This window comes from Cyprinus carpio, chromosome A19 (assembly GCF_018340385.1).
Source record: "Cyprinus carpio isolate SPL01 chromosome A19, ASM1834038v1, whole genome shotgun sequence".
NCBI classification, from domain to species: Eukaryota; Metazoa; Chordata; class Actinopteri; order Cypriniformes; family Cyprinidae; genus Cyprinus; species Cyprinus carpio.
The window spans coordinates 1,843,728-1,863,673 of NC_056590.1; the positions used below are offsets into that span (position 1 = coordinate 1,843,728).

Below are 19,946 nucleotides of genomic sequence, written 5' to 3' on the forward strand. Positions count from 1 at the left end.
CATATCAATAAGGAGGCCACAATGGCATCCCCCCCTTTGCAAGCTTATTAATTAACATTTCAAAAGCTTTTGAGTGCTCATGAAAAAGATAATTTCACTCTGAAACCACAGCAGACAGACACAGGTGTTGATACGATGCTGTAAGAACAAGCATCACCATTACACAGCCATTGCAATAAGGTGTAAGAAATTCTCAATCAGAAAGGTAAAAGAAACACAAGACAGCTGGTAATTCTGAGCGAATCAATAGTGCCCTCTACAGGCCCCAAATGGAATACATCCCAAAACCCATGACATTACACCATGGTAAAAAACAGTGTATTTTTGATTCATTTGTTGGTGGACGCATTTACTATAGTTGTAAAAATGAATCAAATTTAACTTGGCGTCCAAGTAACACTGATATGTTCCATGCATGAGTACACCAGGTTGTCTTTATGTAAAATAAACCCCAACATGATCCAAATGATGCTCACAGTTTAGTTTTAATTATTAGTGAAGTGAATGTACATGTATTATTTGACAGTCCTTTTAATATATCTTTACATAAAAAAGTATCTATACAGCTGTTCTGTACCGGATCATTGTAGCACTTAACCTGTAGTCATTCTGTTTGCACCTTATAAAAACAGGATAGTGCAACACTATAATTACAATTAAAACACATTTTTGATGTCAGGAAGATGAGATATACAATAAAATTCAATCTACAGCATGTCTCTATACAGTGCACAGGCCCTCTGGTGACCTACAAAAAAGTGTAGCATAACACTAGCAGTGACATGGAAATGAGTCTCATTTTATGTACCACTCCAAAATGCAAGATTTTTACAATGACTGCATGATGTAACATCAACCATTTTGTTTTAAATTGTTCAATGCATGGTGAACTATATCATCATTAAGAGCTGAATCTCATGAAATCTGTCAACAACATGAAAAAGAAGAAAAAAAAAGAGAAGAAAATAACGCTTTGCTTAAAGAAAGTGAAGCTTTAGGATCATTCAAATGTTTGGCATTGTGAAAAGATAAAATAAAAATAAATAAAATCTCATTCTTATTATGGTAATATGTGATTTTTTTTTATTGCTTTTTATCCATGTTTATAGGAAAAAAAAAATATTATAGTATTTTACTGTAATAAAAAAAAAAACAATTACAGTAACAATAATTAGCATTGAGAAAAATGCACGAGAAGAAGCAGAAAAATACTCAAAAGTAAATACTCAAAATCCAACACATTATAATAAAAATAATTTAGGAGGAAATCTGATGCAAATAATATCACAATGCTAAAAATATTTCTGATTTATAGGCTTCATTTTCTCCATGCTAAAAAAAAAAACAAAAAAAAAACATTCTTATGATTTTAGGGTTAAAATATGGGATGTTTTTGTGGGATTCACCTTGAAATACCTAAAGTGGAGTGCTGTATTGTTAAAAAGAGAAGAAAAATATTAAAGCAGGTGTTTTATCAGTGTGAAACAGTAAAACTATGGTAATTTACAGTAAAATGCACATGAAGAGAAAGTGAGACTGTGTGCCGATGTCCTGAGAATGTCAGAGATGTGCTTTCAGATCCACACATATCAGTAAGTGTGTGTTCAGCACGAGAAACAGTCAACAGACTTTCTTCTGTATTCCTCCAAAGTCAGGCTAAAGACAGTCATGCACCAGTGTTAAGGCATAAGTGGACAGCATATCTCATTACACACACCCACACACACACACACACACAGGGTCTCTCATAATCGCTCACCAATCAAACAGTTTAATCACCAGTGTCATAATTTCCATAACAGTATTATTGTTGTGTACACAAGCCTATTCTTGATCTCAGAAACGTGTGCACCATAAAGACAATTAAAACAGCCCACTCCACGCAGTCCTGTGTCCTCTTCTCCCTCAAATACTCTGGCCGTGGGAATCATCAGGGACTCTACGGAGCGCTGGCCCTCCAAACCCGCTCCCCAAGTGTCTGAATTAACAAGTACCAGCATCCTGCACACATCCAGAGCACCGAGCGGCTGGCCTGGGCTCTCGTCAGTACAGGATCACGGGAAACAGGCTTTTAGCTGCAGCTTTCATCCGCCTGGGGCTTCCTCTTCTGAGATGCTGATTATGGCCGATGAAACCTGCGAAAGACATAACATTTTCATTATAAAGTCCAAGACTATGATCATGTTCACATGCACATTATTTTCTAATTATTGCTTTTAATCAGGGAAAAAACTAAGTAAAAAAAAAGAAAAGGAGAACGCCCCAAACACTTTCAATGCCATTCTACGAACAACTCTCCATTTCTGTTGTAGAAGTAACTAATGCTTTTCAGCAAAAATACATTTTTTTTTTTTTAAACATAATCAGTTCATTTAAATGGTAACAATATTTCTAGTGTTCATTTTGGCAGCAAATTTTGATTAAGATTGAAATACTGTTTAGTTTTAGTCATACTTTAGTCATCTGAATACACAGAGTCCTCATCTTTTCTGTGTTAATCTGAGTTTATGTCCAAACCAGCTGCAATGGCAACGCAAAGTTTCTATTTTAGAAATGGTTTCTATTTCTGCTACGTCATGGCTTAGACAACATCCAAACTACGACAGTGATAATCTCACATACTTTGTTTAATTCAAAGTGTGTTTGATTTAAAAGTGTCTAATGTGAGTTTGAATATATTTTGCGAGACATCTAAAGCCATACTGAAAGCAACAATAGAAAGTTTACCTCAGATCTTGAAAATAAATTGAAACAAACATGAACTCAGTGCGAAACCAACAAGTGTATTCCATAACAAAGATGGTATCAGTCACTCTGTATTTACTAATAAAGCTTTCATATTAGATGATTAGATGATAAACGTGTGCGCTTCTGCACTTGTGAATGGCTGTGATATTAGAGCGATTCTGTCGCGTCTGGTGTGGACAGACACATTTCTTGACGCTGGAATCTACAGGAGATACAGTCAGCTAAAATCTAATGGGTTTAGTTACAGTGTAATGCATTAAGCATTTCTTTAAAATTTCCAAACTCATTATATATTCAATAAAAAAACATATAAAAGAAACAAGAACACGGTCTTCTGTTCAATGAAATACCAACGGTTATATAACATGCATTCTTTATAACAACATGATTACCACATTCTTTCAAGCAGACATTTCTTTATATAAATTACGTTTAGATTAATCCTTTCAAGCAGACATTTCTTTATATAAATTACGTTTAGATTAATCCTAATTGGGGCTACTGAAGGGATTCAGTCAAGAGCAGTGATTGACATTCTCTCTTTTTTTCCGTTGATTTATTAACAATAAGGACACAGACAATGGCAGCTAAATTAGGCTGCTGTCCCTTTAAATGCACGGATTCAAAATACTGGTACACACATCCGATATTCTCCCAACTGTTTACATTCACATAAGACATAACTGATTGGGTTTACGTGAATACGCTAGGGCTGTGCGATTTGGGGAAAATATCTAATTGCGATTTTTTTTTTTTGATAGATATTGCAATTGCGATTTGATTTGCAATTTTAATTTTGCAAAGTCATGCTTTAGTTTAATTTGTCAATAGTGTGCAGCACAGTATGGGTATCATTACCCTGCTGAAAAAAACTATAGAAACCATCAAAGAAATTCTTATGGTTTCCATTAAAAGAATTACAAAATTCCTTTTTGTAGTGTGTTTTGGGCATTATTCCAATAATAATTACTGTTGTTCTATTGTTTTCCATCTGACAGATTACATCCCACCAATAGGATCCATCAAATACCAGTAAACACCATTATAGTTTAGATTAAAGCCAATATAATTCCCATTATAACCCTTAAATCCATTACATTTTCTTCTATTGTATTTTGGGAGGTGTTCTATTGTTTTATATTACTACTATTACAGAATTTACTTAATTACTAAATTTCACAGAAAAGATTAGTTTATTTTGTGCAAATAAAGAACTGTATTCAGTCAATTATTAAAAGTATTACATAGGTTACATAGGCTGAAATATTAACTGAATATTTCACAATAACAATGATATGAAAAAAAATGTTGACAAAATTTATGACGAAAATTATTCGTCAACAATATTAACTGAATATTTCACAATATCACTGTTTTTATGGTATTTTTGATCAAATAATTGCAGGCTTGTTGAGCATGATATGGAAGCCACCGAATAATAAAAAAAAAGGTTATTGCGACTTTTTATCTCACAATTCTGACTTTTTTTTTTACAGAATTGTGAGATATAAACTCCAAATTTCACTATTTTCCCGCAATTCTGACTTTTTATCTCTGACTTCTTAACTCGCAATTTGTCAATATTGCAATTTTATACCACCCAATAAATATATAAAAATTCAAAATAAAGAAAAAAAAAACAAAATAACCCCAAAAATATTAATGGTTCTGCAGATACAGATAAAGATCAAGATCAATGTGGATATTCTGAATAAGATCCAGAATTCGAATTAATACAGACATACACCATCTTTTTCAGATTAGTTACCTGTATATTGACTTGCTGGTAATCAGGTTTTGGCTGCTGGGTTATGGTGTTTTTATATTGTTATAAAAAATATTTGACCAAATTACCAAAATAAAATCAATATATTAATGTGATTATATATATATATATACCAAATAAAAAATAAAAAAGTGCTGAAAGTCTCAGACCTGGTGTATATCCTGCTCTCCACATGAACTTCCATTTCTGAGCTCTTATACTCGTTCAGCTCTTTTCTTATGGCCGCCTGGAAGAGGACAAAGAAAGAACATCATCAACACTCAGAGTATCACTGGTTGTACTGAGTTATAAAACAGCTTATTGAGAGTGTCATGTGGTCAAATCAACATACAATTCCAATACTTTAACCTCAATATGGTTGAGAAATGTTGTTGTGCCTTTTCAAATAAGATTTGTTTGGCACGAAGGTTTTGTGGTTTTCAATTAACTGCAAATGTTTTTATGTAACTCTTTACAATTTACATAAGACACTATATAAGTGCTGTTATGTCGGTCACCACTAGTGGGCAGCTGAGAGCAGTGATTGGGTCGGACCTTGTCAGCAGGTGTGAGTTTGGTCCAGGGTTTGTCGGCGCGCCGGTCGTAGTCTTGAGCGTGAGTGGACTCCACATACTCATGAAAGCGCAGGATCTTTCTGGCCTGCAGCTCGGCCACCGTGGGCCTCTGGGACAACTGCAGACAGAGACATGACATAACATTTGTTTACAAGATCAGGAAGATTAGCGCCTACTTTCACCACAAGCAAAATAATTTTGCGCCTAACAAAAAGAGTGTGAAAATCATAACTTTGTTAGTTTCCATTTTCTTTTGTCCACTTTTCACTGACAGTTAAGAAGTTAAAGGATAGAGTCGTCAAGCATTTATATTTTAATATGTATTATATTACATTAAGAATTTTAAATATCTAACAGAAGTGATTTAAGGTGTTTTATTATGAAAAAAAAAAAAAGATAGATAACTTGCATGAGCAAGATTTAAAATGTAAATTATTTAAACTTCCCCTGATTAACAAAACTTTTAACACAGGGACACCAGTCAAAAATTTGGGATCTTTTTTTTTTTTTTTTTTCACACAATTCTACAAATCAAAAGGACTCATTAAATTTATCAAAAAAGACAGTAAAGCCATTTACAATGGGACAATTCTATTGCAAATAAATGCTGTACTTTTTAAATTTCTATTCATTAAAGAATCCTAAAAAAAAGTTTGATAAACACCAAATTACATTACCAATGTTTAATTGGTTCATAAACACCAAATCAGCACCAAAAGGAGTGAATGGCTGCTGAAAGTCCAGCTTTGCCATCAGGGGAATAAATTACATCTTAAAATATATTAAATATATTAATTGCACTATATTACTGGTTTTACTGTATTTTTGATCAATTAAATGCAAACCTGGTGAGCAGAAGAGACTGAATTAAAAACAAAAGAAAAGAAAATCTTACTGACTCCAAGCATTTGAACGGTAGTGTATTTGTAAACAAAACTGATTAAAAAAAAAAACCTTTTAGAGGCTTCCGTGAGAAATAAACTCAAACAAGTAATGGATGTGTGCCTCCAAACCTTTCTGGTCAGTCTGCGCTTGATTTCACTCCTTTCTGCCCGTCGGTCTGCTTCATTCTTGGCTGAAAAAGAAGAACATGACAATATTATTATTATTATTTTATTTATTTATTTATTTTTTACTGGAAGTATCACAAAACTGGGAACTACACCAGCTATGAATGACCACAAATGCTATGGAGCATTAGGAGACCAGGGCTGTGAGACTGACCTTGTAGGATGTTTCTCTGCTCAAGCTCTTGTGCGGTGGGTCTCTGACTCAGCCTCCTGTGAGAACATGCAAAATACACACAGTGTCAGCGGGGGGTATCTTCATCATTACCTAGAGATATAATACTACAACATACAAGAAGTAGCCAAAACACATCTAACAGAACATACTTTTTTCTAACATTAAAGTGCTTATTTTTTTAATTAACAAAATGACTTTAATAATATAACATACAAATATAATACAGTCTTCAAGATACAGTACATCTTCATATTTATAGCCATATATATGGTAGAAATATATAGTTATAACATTTTCTTAGCGATATTTGCTATTTGAACTATGTACAAATAGCATTATTTTCTGCTAGTGTAAATAATAGTTAGATGCTATTTATACGTTGTGCAAATAGTGGCAGATATTCACACCTCAGTATTGTATTAAATTATTAAATAGTATGCAATAATAACACATTTCGTGTAAATAATCATATTTATTAAAATTAGTTAATGGATGCTGCCTTATTGGGACAATAAAGCCCTCTCTACGTCTACCTTAACCCTTCCCAATAAACTCTGTTTTATTAAATACCCGTGAGGCACTTAATTTACACTTTTCAAACATTTGTTTAGTTTTTATTGAAGATAAACACCTTTTCGATCTGATAAGTAATGGAAAAAGGGAGAAGAAAGAGTTAGGCAAAATGCAGATTTGATCTGGGGTTGATAGCGTTAAAAGTCGTCACCACTGTTTCTGTCGTGCATTGTGCGTGTTTTGTAATTTGGTCAGTCCCAAACAGACACCGGTGGGCCGAGTTACTGTAAATAACCTCTGCCAACAAGGTGGGATTTCTGCACTTAGTGTAAATAGTCTCTCTGTTAATATTAACATTTCTGATTATTTAAACGATCTGCCCTATTGCTATGCCTCTGAGTGTCAGTGTGGACAGTACAAAGACCCATAAACCCGCAGTGAACGCACACGCAGACCTTGTGAGGGCGGTGCCGATCTTGTTGCGGACAGCTTCCCACTGCTCTTTGTTGTTCCAGGTGATGTTCTCCTGGTCCTGAGACTGCTCTTTCTCCTGCTGACGCTCCAGCTTCAGTGCTAGAGTGTCCTTACGCTTCACACGTAGGGCAAGACCACCTGACGAGATACACACACATTACTTTTACTTGTACACATTAGATTTACTTGTAGGCCAATCTGACACAAGAGTGAAAAATATCAGTTCCTGCATCAAAGTCAAGGTATTAGTATTGATAATGAACATTTTTGAACGATACCCAGCCATTCATTTACCATTCAAAAGTTTGGAGTCTGTATGATTTTTTTAATGTAGGGCTGCACGATTAATCGAATGCGATTTTCATGCACATCTTGTCAGTAAAGCCGGTTCTGTGATCAGTAGTAAATCTCCATCACGTGCTTTCAGATGGAGCAGCATTTACTACACAGAGCCGTAGTTCACTGACAAGCTACACAAAATCACCTTCATAATCACAGATGATTTAATCGCACGATAAAATTGAAGAAATCATTCTGCGATTATGGAAGCTGTTTACATAGCTTGTCAGTGAACTACGGCTCTCTGTGTAGTAAATGCTGCTCCATCTGAAAGCATGTGAAAATAGCACATTTAATAACATGTTTTTACTCCAAACTCACTTAATAACGTCAGTAGAGTGTTTGAAATAAATCCTTCTGTGCGATGATGTGGCTTCTTACACAGAATAAGGCATGCAACGTATTTCATTGTATTCTATGCAGTGATAAAGGCTATGGCAATTAGCACTGCATTATTATATACTTTATAATAAACATTATAACAAAACGAAAAAAAAAAAACAATCTACTATCCAAGTCATTATTATACAAGTCAAATCAAATAAATCAAATAATTCATGTTCACATCATCATTAACCTAAAGGGATTTCATGATTTCCTGATTTCTTCTGCAGGCGTATTTGGAGTTTCAGTGCGAGAGCGCCCTCTGGCCTTTGGATGGAGATTTACTGCTGATCACAGAACCGTGGTTCACTGAAAGATACACATGACAATCGCAGATTCTGCCTAATTGCGATTTATCGCCTTTGCGACTTAATTTTCGATTAATCGTGCAGCCCTATTTTAATGTCTTTGAAACAAGTCTCTTATGCTGCATTAATCTGATTACAAATACAGTAAAAATAGTTATATTCTAAAACATTATTAAAGTTTAAAATAACTGTTTTCTATCTGAATGTATTTTAAAACTGAATTTTCAGCATCATTTCTCCAGTCTTCAGTGTCACATGATCCTTCAGAAATCATTCTAATATGCTGATTTACTGCTCAATAAATATTTTTCTGATTATTATCCTATTACAGTTGTGCTGTAGATTTTCTATACATATATTTTTTTCAGATTGTTTTGATGAATAGAAAGTTGCAAGAAAAGCATTTATTTGAAATCGTTTGTAACATTAAAATATCTTAACTGTCACTTTTGACCAACTGAATTGGTCTTTGTTGAATAAAAGTCGAGAGACACTTATCCCACGAGAGGAGACAAGACTGGGTTTAGAGAATTTTTTTTTAAAAGAATAGGCACATGATGAAATATATAGGGAAAAATAAACTTTTATTCAACTGAAAAACAAAATGCAAAAAATGTAGGCACATTTTGAAATCAGGTTGTGCTTTATGAAATTAAACTTCTATTATATATCTATATAATATATTATATCTATTATATGCAGCAATATACAACATGTAAACTAGAGCTGCACGATTATGGATAAATTGAGAATAATGTTTTTTATATATATATATAAATTGGAGATCACGATTATCTCACTATTCTGAAGAAAAAAAAAAGATTAGAAAACTAAACAAAAAAACAATTTACTAGTCAAAATGACAAAATCTTAATTTCTTAAAAAAAAAAAAAATTTAAACAAAATTAAAAAAAATAAAAAAAATAAATAAAAAAATTAATGAAGGAGTCATAAAGACTAGTTTCACTATTGGAATGAATCATTCAGGCTGCTGCTGATCCATAAAGAGCAACACAAACAGTCTTTTCAACCACACACCATTATTTCTGTGTTACAGACATTTAATTAACATAACTCGTCACATCCCTATCAGCATACATTATATATAGATTCAATGTATGCTGACCCCAAACTTTTGAATGTTTTTTTTTTGTGACAAAGCCAATCAGAGTTCTAACACCTTATTCCACAGATTCATGTTTTAAAATGCCACCTGAGGCAACAGTAAAGTGCTGTTTTTAATGCACATATTAGTGCAGGACATTAAGTAAATAACCCTCATACAGCTGGTCAGAGAGTATAAAAGGATCATACTCATGGGAACATTCTCATCATCATCATCATCTTCTTCATCGTCATCTCTGTAATGGATGGGTCCATCCGAATCGCTCTCCTCGTCCTCATCATCACTGTTTCCATGTCCCGCATCCTCAGGAATGACAGTGACCTGTGGGTCTTCTACCAGACCGCGACGACTGCGCGGCTCCAGCTCCGGCTGTTGTGTGGGCCGAGGGGCGGGCCGCAGTTTCTGCAGCTCTTCTTCAATGTCAAAATCATCATCCTCAGGCCTAAACAATACATAATCATAAAAACACACTGAACATATAAATGGTGTGTGGTTGTGTACATATTTACCGCAGCACACAGCATGCATGTAACATATTATAAATGTAGTATAGTGTATGTAGCATCACTAGGACAATTTAAATGCATTGACAAACCAAGATCTCAAAAGAGATCACTCTAATGAGATGGGTGTAGAAGAGGCAAGCATGTTCTGCTTTGTAATCGGTTTGAATATCTGCAGGCACAGCACTTACGATTTCTCTTTTTGACTGACAGACTACTGCCACCTGCTGGACTGGAGAGTTACTTCCCCTCACACAGGCACAGGATGTATGCACTGGTCGGCCATAATCTTTGCAGTGAAAATTAAAGTGGAAAGATTTGCTGAAAATGTATTTACCCTCAGGGTAAGAGTTTGTTTATTCATGGGAACAGATCTGGAGAAATGTAGCATTGCATTACTTGCTCACCAATGGATCCTCTGCAGTGAATGGGTGCCGTCAGAATGAGAGTCCAAACAGCTAATAAAAACATCACAATAATCCAAACCAATCCATCGATTAATGTCTTGTGAAGTAAAAAAACTGTAATAAACAAAACCATCATTAAGGTGTTACCAATGATACTGACTAAAATAAAAGTCCTTTATCCAAAATGTTGCTTTCTCCATTAAAAAATCTTCCATCTGAATCAGGAGAATAATATTAACAGATTAAGCATGGTTTACAAACAGATCTAAACAGACCTAAATAAATATGTGGGTGGATTTTGATGTGAGAGGAAAACAGGAGATGGACTTTTTCATTGGAATAAGCATTATTATGTATTATGGACTCATATTTTGACCAGAAGTGACTGTTTGAAGTTTAAATACCTTAATTCTGGATTTGTTAATTACAAACATTCAGTTTTTCACTTAACAAGACATTAACTGATGGACTGGAGTGGTGTGGATTACTTGTGGATTATTGTGATGTTTTATCAGCTGTTTGGACTCTCATTCTGACGGCACCCATTCACTGCAGAGCATCCACTGGTGAGCAAGTGATGCTACATTTATCCAAATCAAACTCAACTACATCTCAGATGGCCTGAGGGTGATGACATTTCCAGAAAAATTTCATTTTCGGGTGAACTATTGCTTTAGGTCTAATATGTATAGTACACATGAGCAGCATTAATACTAGGCAACATTTCTTCGTGGGATGCAAAAAGTAGCACAAGCGTACAAGTTCTGAGATAAACTGATATGCACACTCACAGTCGCAGAGGTTCGATAGTGACGGGAAGAGAGTACCGCCCCCCTCCTGGGGCCTCGGTGAGAAAGTCTGGAGGTGATTCAAACAGAAGCGAATGAGCTCGCTGGGATCCTTCTTGGTTGGGGTGGACTGGGACTGGGCTGTTCAAGGCTTTCTGGATACGCAAGTACAGAGGTAAGGGCAGCTGAGAGGGCGGCTCTGTGGTAGGGCTGGGCGGGTCCACGTGGGGCACCTCAGGAGGTGGGTGAGCGCGAGGAGGGGTTGGCGGGATATGGGATGGAGGAGGAGAGAATGCTTCGGAGTTTGAGTTTCTGCTGTCATCTGATTGGGCAGGGGGCGGGGCAGAAGCAGGGGCTGGGACTGAGATGGAGGTGGGGCCTGGAGACGGAGGCTCAGGCTGATTGGCCGAAGGGTCATCCGAGTGGTGTTTGGTCACAGGAGTCATCCTCTTTGGAGGAATGGGAGGAGATCGCTTGACTGGGACTGGGACTTGAGAGGGATCCACTGTAGAAAAAATAAATAAAAAAATACAATCAAAATAATCTTCACAAGAAATGATGGTTAAAGCACATGTGGCAACAACAAATCAGTCGGTATGAAAGAGCCAAGCTAGGATGTTAAAACAATGATTTGCATGCCATGGAATTAATCATATGGTATTAGTACAAGATGAGGAAGTATTTAATATTCTAAGATAATAGATTTTACAGATAACAGTTTTAATATTAAGGTCTAAAACATACCACTCTGTGCAAGTTTATGAACACAAATCCTAGCTAGAAACGAGTTACATACTGAATGCTGCCACAAGAGACGACGTAGGAAAGACCTGTTCACACCAAGGATGATAAATTTAATGATAACTATGAAGTTTTAATAATTGTTAATAATTGGGAAATCCACATCACAACTATAACAATGCCACAGAGCAACGATATCATCTGAATCACTTTCAGAATTTTTTTCACAGATGCGCAAATAAAACATTGACAGTTAATCGTTTAAAGCAGCAAACGACAAAACTTCAGTGTGTGTTTATAGTTATTAGAACATAAGAAACGTCCGTTGGTGTGGACACTAATACAGTTGTCATTTGTTATCATTTTTGGTGTGAACGGGCCTTAAACGCCTTTCTTCAAAAATCAGGCCAACTACTGTCATGGCAGAGCAACGTTAGAAGAGAATCTTTCTGAGCAAGTTAGTTAAAATGAACATGAATTCGAAATCAACCCTACTTCGTTTCCTAATGCCACGTTAATACACAGACGTGAAGAAAATAACTCCTGTCTTGAGTACTGTGAAAGTGCAGGTTAAGTATGAACTTGCAACGTGTCGGCCAAACATTCATGTCTGAATTTGTGCACTTGCGTAAAGTATGTTTCTGGGCTAAATGTCAAAAATCTTCACCTTACGTGCAGGCCAGATCTATACCTCTAAAAAACCTCTAGACAGTGTACTTGCTGTTCAGTGACAACTTTTAAATTCTGCAAGAGGGTGAAATGTTAGTATACAGGTACATTTTCAGATGTCAACCAGATTGATTCTGAATTTTGTCTTCTTTACTAGTTATTCTGTTAATCTTCAATCGTGGTATCATGTAATTTTCATATCCTTTGAACAGGATGAACTGAACCCCATTCATTAGTTCTCAGTAATCGCAGTGATTTGGAGCAGGATCATGGAGATCTTGAGTATGGGTGTGAAAACAAGCATGACTCTGTGAGGTTATTAGAGCATTAGGACATGCATGCCAGCTGGTGTGGGACGGGGCGGCACCAGGGCTACCTGGGCGGAGCTGAGCACCCCTTTGGCTGAGGTAGGTGGGCAGGGAGAGATAGACTCCAGACTCTGCCTGCCGTCTCCAGCTCGTCCAGTACTGAGGAGGCGGAGCTTTGTAAGATCTTTGTAACGTTGAAGCTTTGGGGTGGACGAGGGGAAATATGTTTTTAGCATCTCAAACAACAATCACACGTACTGTTGGACACTGGTCCAGTTCAACAGGTGACACCTAATAAAACCTCCAAACCCTTAAAGGGATAGTTCAGCCATAAGTGAAACATCTGTCCTCTGAAGATATGATTACTTTATATGGTGAACAGATGTAATTTAGGCTTAAATTCACCTATAAACACTGATCAACGCACATACATACTGTAGAGCTCGTCAAATATGGTAATTGGAAGCACTAAAGTTGGATGTGTGAAAACCAATGAGATTTGCTTTTGCAGCAATGCTTTTATGCAAATTAATGCTTAAATTAAATCGGTTTATCATATAAATTAATTGTTTCTATTTGGAAGACTTGGATTACACTGCTCAATTCATTTGTAATTTATTTTATTTTTTTTAATAGAAAAATGGAAATTGTTCAAGTTTGATTAAAATGTCATAAAAAAATTTAAAAAGATCAACAAAAGACTAAAATGTCTTGAATAACGCAAAAACCCAGCAACTTTTGAATGACACCCTCATGTAATTGATGACAGCATTTTTAGGGAAGGTTAACTAACTATAAGTAAATTAAACACTATAGGTAAGTGTAAACCCAGTAAGAGCATCCCAACATGTCAGCTTCTGACTCAACCAATAGCAAAAGTATGATGAAAGGCGGTAGAATGCATATGATTATTTGCAACTCGCTTGGTTTTATCAGGGGTCCAGAAAGACACGCTTCCGCTAACTCCAACTGTGATAAAGTCAAATCTACCAAACAAATTTAAAGCCTTTATAAGTAAATTGAGCTGAAATGAAGTGAGAAAATGTAATCTTAAATACAAGTGAAACATGTAAGCAAGACTTCCAAAAACAAAGCCAGTATAAACCAGTCTGTGGGAAACACTTAAATTGGTAATCGACTGTATTTAACCGAACCAGCCTCACCAAAAAAAGGCAAATCTAAGAATACACATCAGTAAAGTCAATGGCCTCATGCAGTTTTAATATTTTTCATTACCTCAGTCTCTCAACTGTTCAAGAAATACAACTGAAATGGGATTGTCCTGGTATCTGGACTAGAGGCGTCTATAAATGGATCCTGTTGAACAGGGATGTGTGTGCTGTGTTTCTGACACTTGGGCAGCTGCCGCCTGCCTCTCATGCCACTGGGCCACAACATGTCTAAAGTTAACTTTCCGCAATGACACTTTAAACCATCAGCTTGGGCTCTCTTCTAAAATCTGCTGGAACAACCGATAGAAAATTAGCTGCATATTAATGTATGCATATTAAAACTCAATGATTCAACCAATCAGACATTTAAACATAATATAAGGGTGGTTACTTTCATCCATAATGTTGTTCATGGCTTAGAATTTTGACTGAAGGCTTTTCTAAAATGTAGAAAATGAAAGGGGAAATACATCCAGAACCCAGGTGGCTGAAAAAGTGGGCGGTCTCAATTGTACTAACAACAAAATAAGCTGAGAACAAAAGTACAGGGAGTTCTCATGTCTGTGAGCAGACAGGGAATCAGCTGCTATGTAGGACAAACAGACACACTTAATTCTACAGGAACATTGAACACACACACACACACACTTACTTTTTTTCCATCCCTTGCCCAAGTTTTTCTTTGGCCATTTTTGTATGATTTGTTGTGCACAGTACATTCAAAACCTGTCAGACAACAATCATTGTGTCTCAGTGTAGCTGTGTGTATGTCCTCAGAGGTGGCTGACCCCGGGGCCGCTGCAGCACTCAGAGACAGGTGTGTGTGAGATATGAAGCTGCTCAGTGAACGGTGTGCCAGCACAGCAGAACAAACAGCCCAGAGACATGCCTGAGCCTGTCATCTCACTGGAATGCTCATCTGTTTCTGGGCTTCAGAGGGAGGGAGCAGCAGAAACTAACACACCTGATTCACTTCATCTATTACTAACCAACCTGATTCTAATGTGGGAAAAATGAAGAAAAGTGCTCATGACATACAGCTGAAATGCCCCCGTGGCACAAAGCATTCCCCCTCTCTTGTCCTCTACCTTCCTGCTTCTCTTCACTGTCCTATACATTACAATCACACAAAAGCCATAAACAAATCAATAAATAAAAATGGAAATAAAGAAGTAATTGAAACTGACAGTAGGATTGTGTGTGGTTAAACTTTCTACGTAACACTGCACCTCAATGTCGACACCTGTCAGTATATTCTTTGCTCAATGCCATAGAAGTTTCTTCATTATGTATATGTAAGAAATTGCATAATAAACTAAGCCTTAATACTGTAATATCACCTAAGACAGCTACAGTGTGCACCAGACTTTGTGCTGATAATCAAAAGTCCTGATGTGAATTTACAAGATAATAGTTTTAACAAGCTGAATGTGAATATGTGAATTTGGCATAAACATGAATTTCAGAACAATAATATATTTATACATTTACATTAATCTAGTAGTCTAGTAGTTAGTTTAATGTACTGTTTATGAGATCTAATACACTGAATAATGTTAACAAATTGAACCTTAATGCAAAGTGTTACAAATGTTTTTATTCCAACAGAAAATTTGTATATAAACAAAACAGCTGTAAGCATAACTCCAAGTCTGAATAAAGTCTGGTATTGTCCAAGCTAAATCATATACAGTACAGGTCAAAAGTTTGGAAACATTACTATTTTTAATGTTTTTGAAAGAAGTCTCTTCTGCTCATCAAGCCTGCATTTATTTGATCAAAAATACAGAAAAAAACAGTAATATTGTGAAATATTATTACAACTTAAAATAGTAGTTTTCTATTTGAATATACTTAAATAAAAATTATTCCTGTGATGCAAAGCTGAATTTTCAGCATCATTACTCCAGCCTTCAGTGTCACATGTAACATCCAGTCTATCACATGATCATTTAGAAATCATTCTAATATTCTGATTTAATTATGAGTGTTGGAAACAGTTCTGCTGTCTAATATATTTGATGAATAAAATGTTAAAAAGAACTGCATTTATTCAAAATAAAAATAAAAAATTCCAATAATATATATTCTTTACTATCACTTTTTATCAATTTAACACATCCTTGCTGAATAAAAGCATTGATTTTATTTAAAAAAAAAAGAAAAAAAAAAATACTGACCCCAAATTACTGACCAGTAGTGTATATGTTATTACAAAAATATTTATATTTTAAAAAATAGCTTCTTTTTTTTTATTCATCAAAGTATCCTAAAAAAGTATCACATGTTCTGAAAAAATATTAAGCAGCAGAACTGTTTCCAACTTTGATAATGAATCATCATTAGAATGATTTCTAAAGGATCATGTGATAATGATCCTAAAAATTCAGCTTTGCATCACAGAAATAAATGATAATTTAAAGGGATAAGGAAATTGTAATAATATATCACAATATTACTGTTTTTTCTGTATTTTTGATCAAATAAATGCAGGCTTGATGAGCAGAAGAGACTTCTTTCAAAACACATAAAAATAGTTATGTTTCCAAACTTTTGACCTGTACAATGAATGAATGAAGGCTGTATCACCAGTAAAATGAAGCTCTGTTGATTAAATATGAATTAAATATGAATCTGTACCGAGTCAAAACAATATAGCCGATTGCTGACACAATGAAAGCACAGTATGACCACACAGGCAGGTGGTGCATGGAAAACTATCTACAGAAGGACTATCCATGAGGAAGACAATGTACAACAGTCAGGGACATGTACACTATGTATGGTGATGGTCCAGACCCAGCTGTTTACAGTGCAGTGCTGCATGATCTGGTACTGAACAGAACAGACCAGGGTTGGAGCAACAAAACATTCTGAGAAAAAAATAAAAATAATAATAATAATGCTCTTAACTGATATTTAAGAATGAAAGTTTTTAATATTTGTATTCCCAAAAACATTGCTCTTACCTTTTTACAAAAATAACCCAATCAGGATAAACGCCAACACATCTTAAATCCCCTAAAGGGAAGATGTTTAATGAAACTATTGGGTTGTTTAAAATATGAAACATTGCAACATAACACTAGCTCCATATAATTCCTATTACTTTTCCTAGAGATGTGCATGAGTCATTATGAATTATGTATGCATGATATGACTTTTTCTGTAGAGACAACTCTACTGAAAATGACTCAAATAGGGACCTTGTTTTTAATTTTGTAATAACAATAGTGCTCATACACAGGACGTGCTCACTCTAGTAGTACACACACTCGCACACAAACATATCACGCATTTGCTCATTCACACATTATTTAGACACCCACTTTTTGAAAGCCACTGAAAAAAAATATTATGAAGTAGACATAAGAAGCATATCCAATCTGTTTCCATAATTTAAAATATACATGTAACATAAAATAAGTCTGTGCCGACGACATCGGCATATTCTGGGATGTACAAAAAATTAGTATTACACAACATAAGTGTGCAGGCTTAATATGATTACTGCAGTAATCTGAAGGCAGCGCGAAAGACGGCCTTTGAGGTGTATGGACTTGATCAGCAAGTCTTCAGCAACAATCGCAAAACAGAAATTTTGTTCTCGAGAAAACAATACGATGTTCTCAAGAAAATATTTGATTACTTCTTAAGAATTTTTCAAGAACTGCACTTAGGAATACCCATAAAAATATAATAAAAAATATATAAAAACCTCATATCTTTTCTTTAACCTTAAAATTAAATAAAACCCCCTCTTCCCCACACCTAAAAAACAACATTAAACCCCTCTGATATATCCAGGTCTTCGAACAGCTCATACTTTTATCATTCTGCACTACTCTGGCTAAGGTCTATTAAGGAAGCAGCATGAAGCCACATACACTTTACAGATGCAGTTTTGGAGCAAAAGCTGACAGGACAAATAATAACTCACCTTGCAGCGCAGTGTTGTTGTTGTGATGGGTGGGTTTGGGAGGGGGCAGTGGCGGCTGTTTAGGGGCAGCAGGGGCTGGAGGGTTGGGGTGGGCGGGAACAGTGGGAGGAGTGGAGTGGGCAGGAACAGTGGGAGGGGTAGAGCGGGCGGGAACAGTGGGAGGAGTGGAGTGGGCAGGAACAGTGGGAGGAGTGGAGTGGGCAGGAACAGTGGGAGGGGTAGAGTGGGCGGGAACAGTGGGAGGAGTGGAGTGGGCGGGAACAGTGGGAGGGACTTCACAGTCTCCCGCTGTTACAGAAGGACTGGGATTATTATGGGAGGAGTCATCTACGTTTAAGGACACAGTCCGAGGAGGAGGCTTAGCAATGGGGGGAGCAGAGGATGATGATGAAGACGAGGATGATGATGAAGAGGAGGAGGACGAGGATGGGACTGGAGCAGTCTCAGTGGAGGAGGAGGAAGACATCAGCCACTTGGGAGGGAGAATGGCCTGTTTAGGGGGTGGCTGGGACTCTTTAGTGGAGGTAATTGGTGCAGGTTTGGGCTCAGGAACAAACCGCACACCTACTGATCCTAATGGTGAGCACAAGACACATGCACAAACATACATAAATACGGCACAGTCACAGCAGCAGGCATGAGTAAATCAGGCATGGGGCGGCATGTAAACAGAAGGACAGTGAGGTGCAGGAGCGCTTTAAAGACCCCGAGAAGTCAAAATGGCAGTTTTGTGGTCTGAGGGCATAAATATACCAAATATACTGCACAATAATGAGCCAATCGATGTACACTTCCTGTTTCAATTGCTGATATGCCAATTCAGGAATCAAGCTGTTTCCTGGGGTCTTTAGCATCGCTGTGCTGCGAGCAAAACTTCTAGTGTATACTGGAGTTCTGCAGTTCTAGCAAGCTTTTTTCACTCTGAAATACAACTGCATGAATTGTATAATCAGCACTCAAACTAAATAGTGGGCATATGGCTAAGCTGTTACTCAAGAACCTGATATAAGCTGCTTTAAAGAGCTCAAGCAAAACTAACACAAATATAAATACTTATACCAAAAAAAAAAAAAAAATACATACAACAAAAACCAACACTGAAGTATATTATGATCCAATTTCTTTGATTGGCTAAAGAGCTAATAAGAGGTGGCAGGACAGGTAATAATAAAAAGAATAAGAATAATAATAATAAAAAGCTATGAAAATATGAATACAATCAATTTAAATATATTCAGAAACATATAAATAAATATAAATAAAAAAAAAAAAGCAATACTAGGGACGCACTGATATTGAACATCTGGGCGATATACATCGATATAAATAAACAAAAAATTGCAGTTTTGCATTTAAACTCTTTAAAAACAGCTGGAGTGGCTAGTTTATTAAAAATAAATTAAATAATTCAATAAATAAAATAAAAAAACACTTAAATGTAGCTGTCTTTCAAAATTGGAACAACTCTTAATAAGAGTTAAAAGAAGTGCATTTTAAAAAAAATGTCCACTTTTAATAATCGATGTATGAATCACAGCTCACATAGAAGTCACGTTTAATCAAGCAGCTTTCTGTTTTGTGGCAAATTCACTTGACCAGCTTGATCAGTGGTTGACCAAGACACAGCCAAAGCAATCAATCCATCTATTTATTTTACAAATTTATTTTTCAGCACCTGTTATACGTTATGTGTCTTTGAAATGAATAATGTGATATTGTTTACATATTTTATATCACCGATCGAAAACTTAAACCTGATGTGAAATGCACGTGAAGAAATCTTTCAGGAAAATGTTTGGTGCAGAAATTCACCAAAATGTGACCTCTAGTGCTGAATTTGGATTTAGTGTCCAAATGCAGTTTAATTTCATTGTATTTATTTTTGTTTTTTAACTTTATTTTTAAAATGTGTTCAACGTTAGATTTGACGCGAGAACAACA

At 35.9% G+C, this 19,946-nt stretch overlaps 1 protein-coding gene across 7 annotated transcripts in view; it reads right to left on the reverse strand.

The window, feature by feature from the left end:
• Positions 1-466: 466 nt before the first annotated feature.
• Positions 467-19,946, reverse strand: part of LOC109112152 (phosphatase and actin regulator 4A-like) — a 60,182-nt gene continuing 40,702 nt past the window's right edge. For 4 of the 7 annotated variants that reach the window (XM_042776038.1, XM_042776036.1, XM_042776034.1 and 1 more), the window contains 10 exons: positions 18,006-18,578; positions 12,962-13,093; positions 11,179-11,680; positions 9,666-9,919; positions 7,302-7,458; positions 6,313-6,368; positions 6,102-6,163; positions 5,069-5,206; positions 4,684-4,760; positions 467-2,135 (listed from right to left, as the gene is read on the reverse strand). In XM_042776038.1, coding sequence (XP_042631972.1) covers positions 2,120-2,135; positions 4,684-4,760; positions 5,069-5,206; positions 6,102-6,163; positions 6,313-6,368; positions 7,302-7,458; positions 9,666-9,919; positions 11,179-11,680; positions 12,962-13,093; positions 18,006-18,578 — 1,967 coding nt within the window. In that variant the 3' untranslated portion in view covers positions 467-2,119. The remainder of the gene's footprint in view (positions 2,136-4,683; positions 4,761-5,068; positions 5,207-6,101; positions 6,164-6,312; positions 6,369-7,301; positions 7,459-9,665; positions 9,920-11,178; positions 11,681-12,961; positions 13,094-18,005; positions 18,579-19,946) is intronic. The other 3 variants (XM_042776039.1, XM_042776040.1, XM_042776041.1) reach the window with 3 other exon arrangements.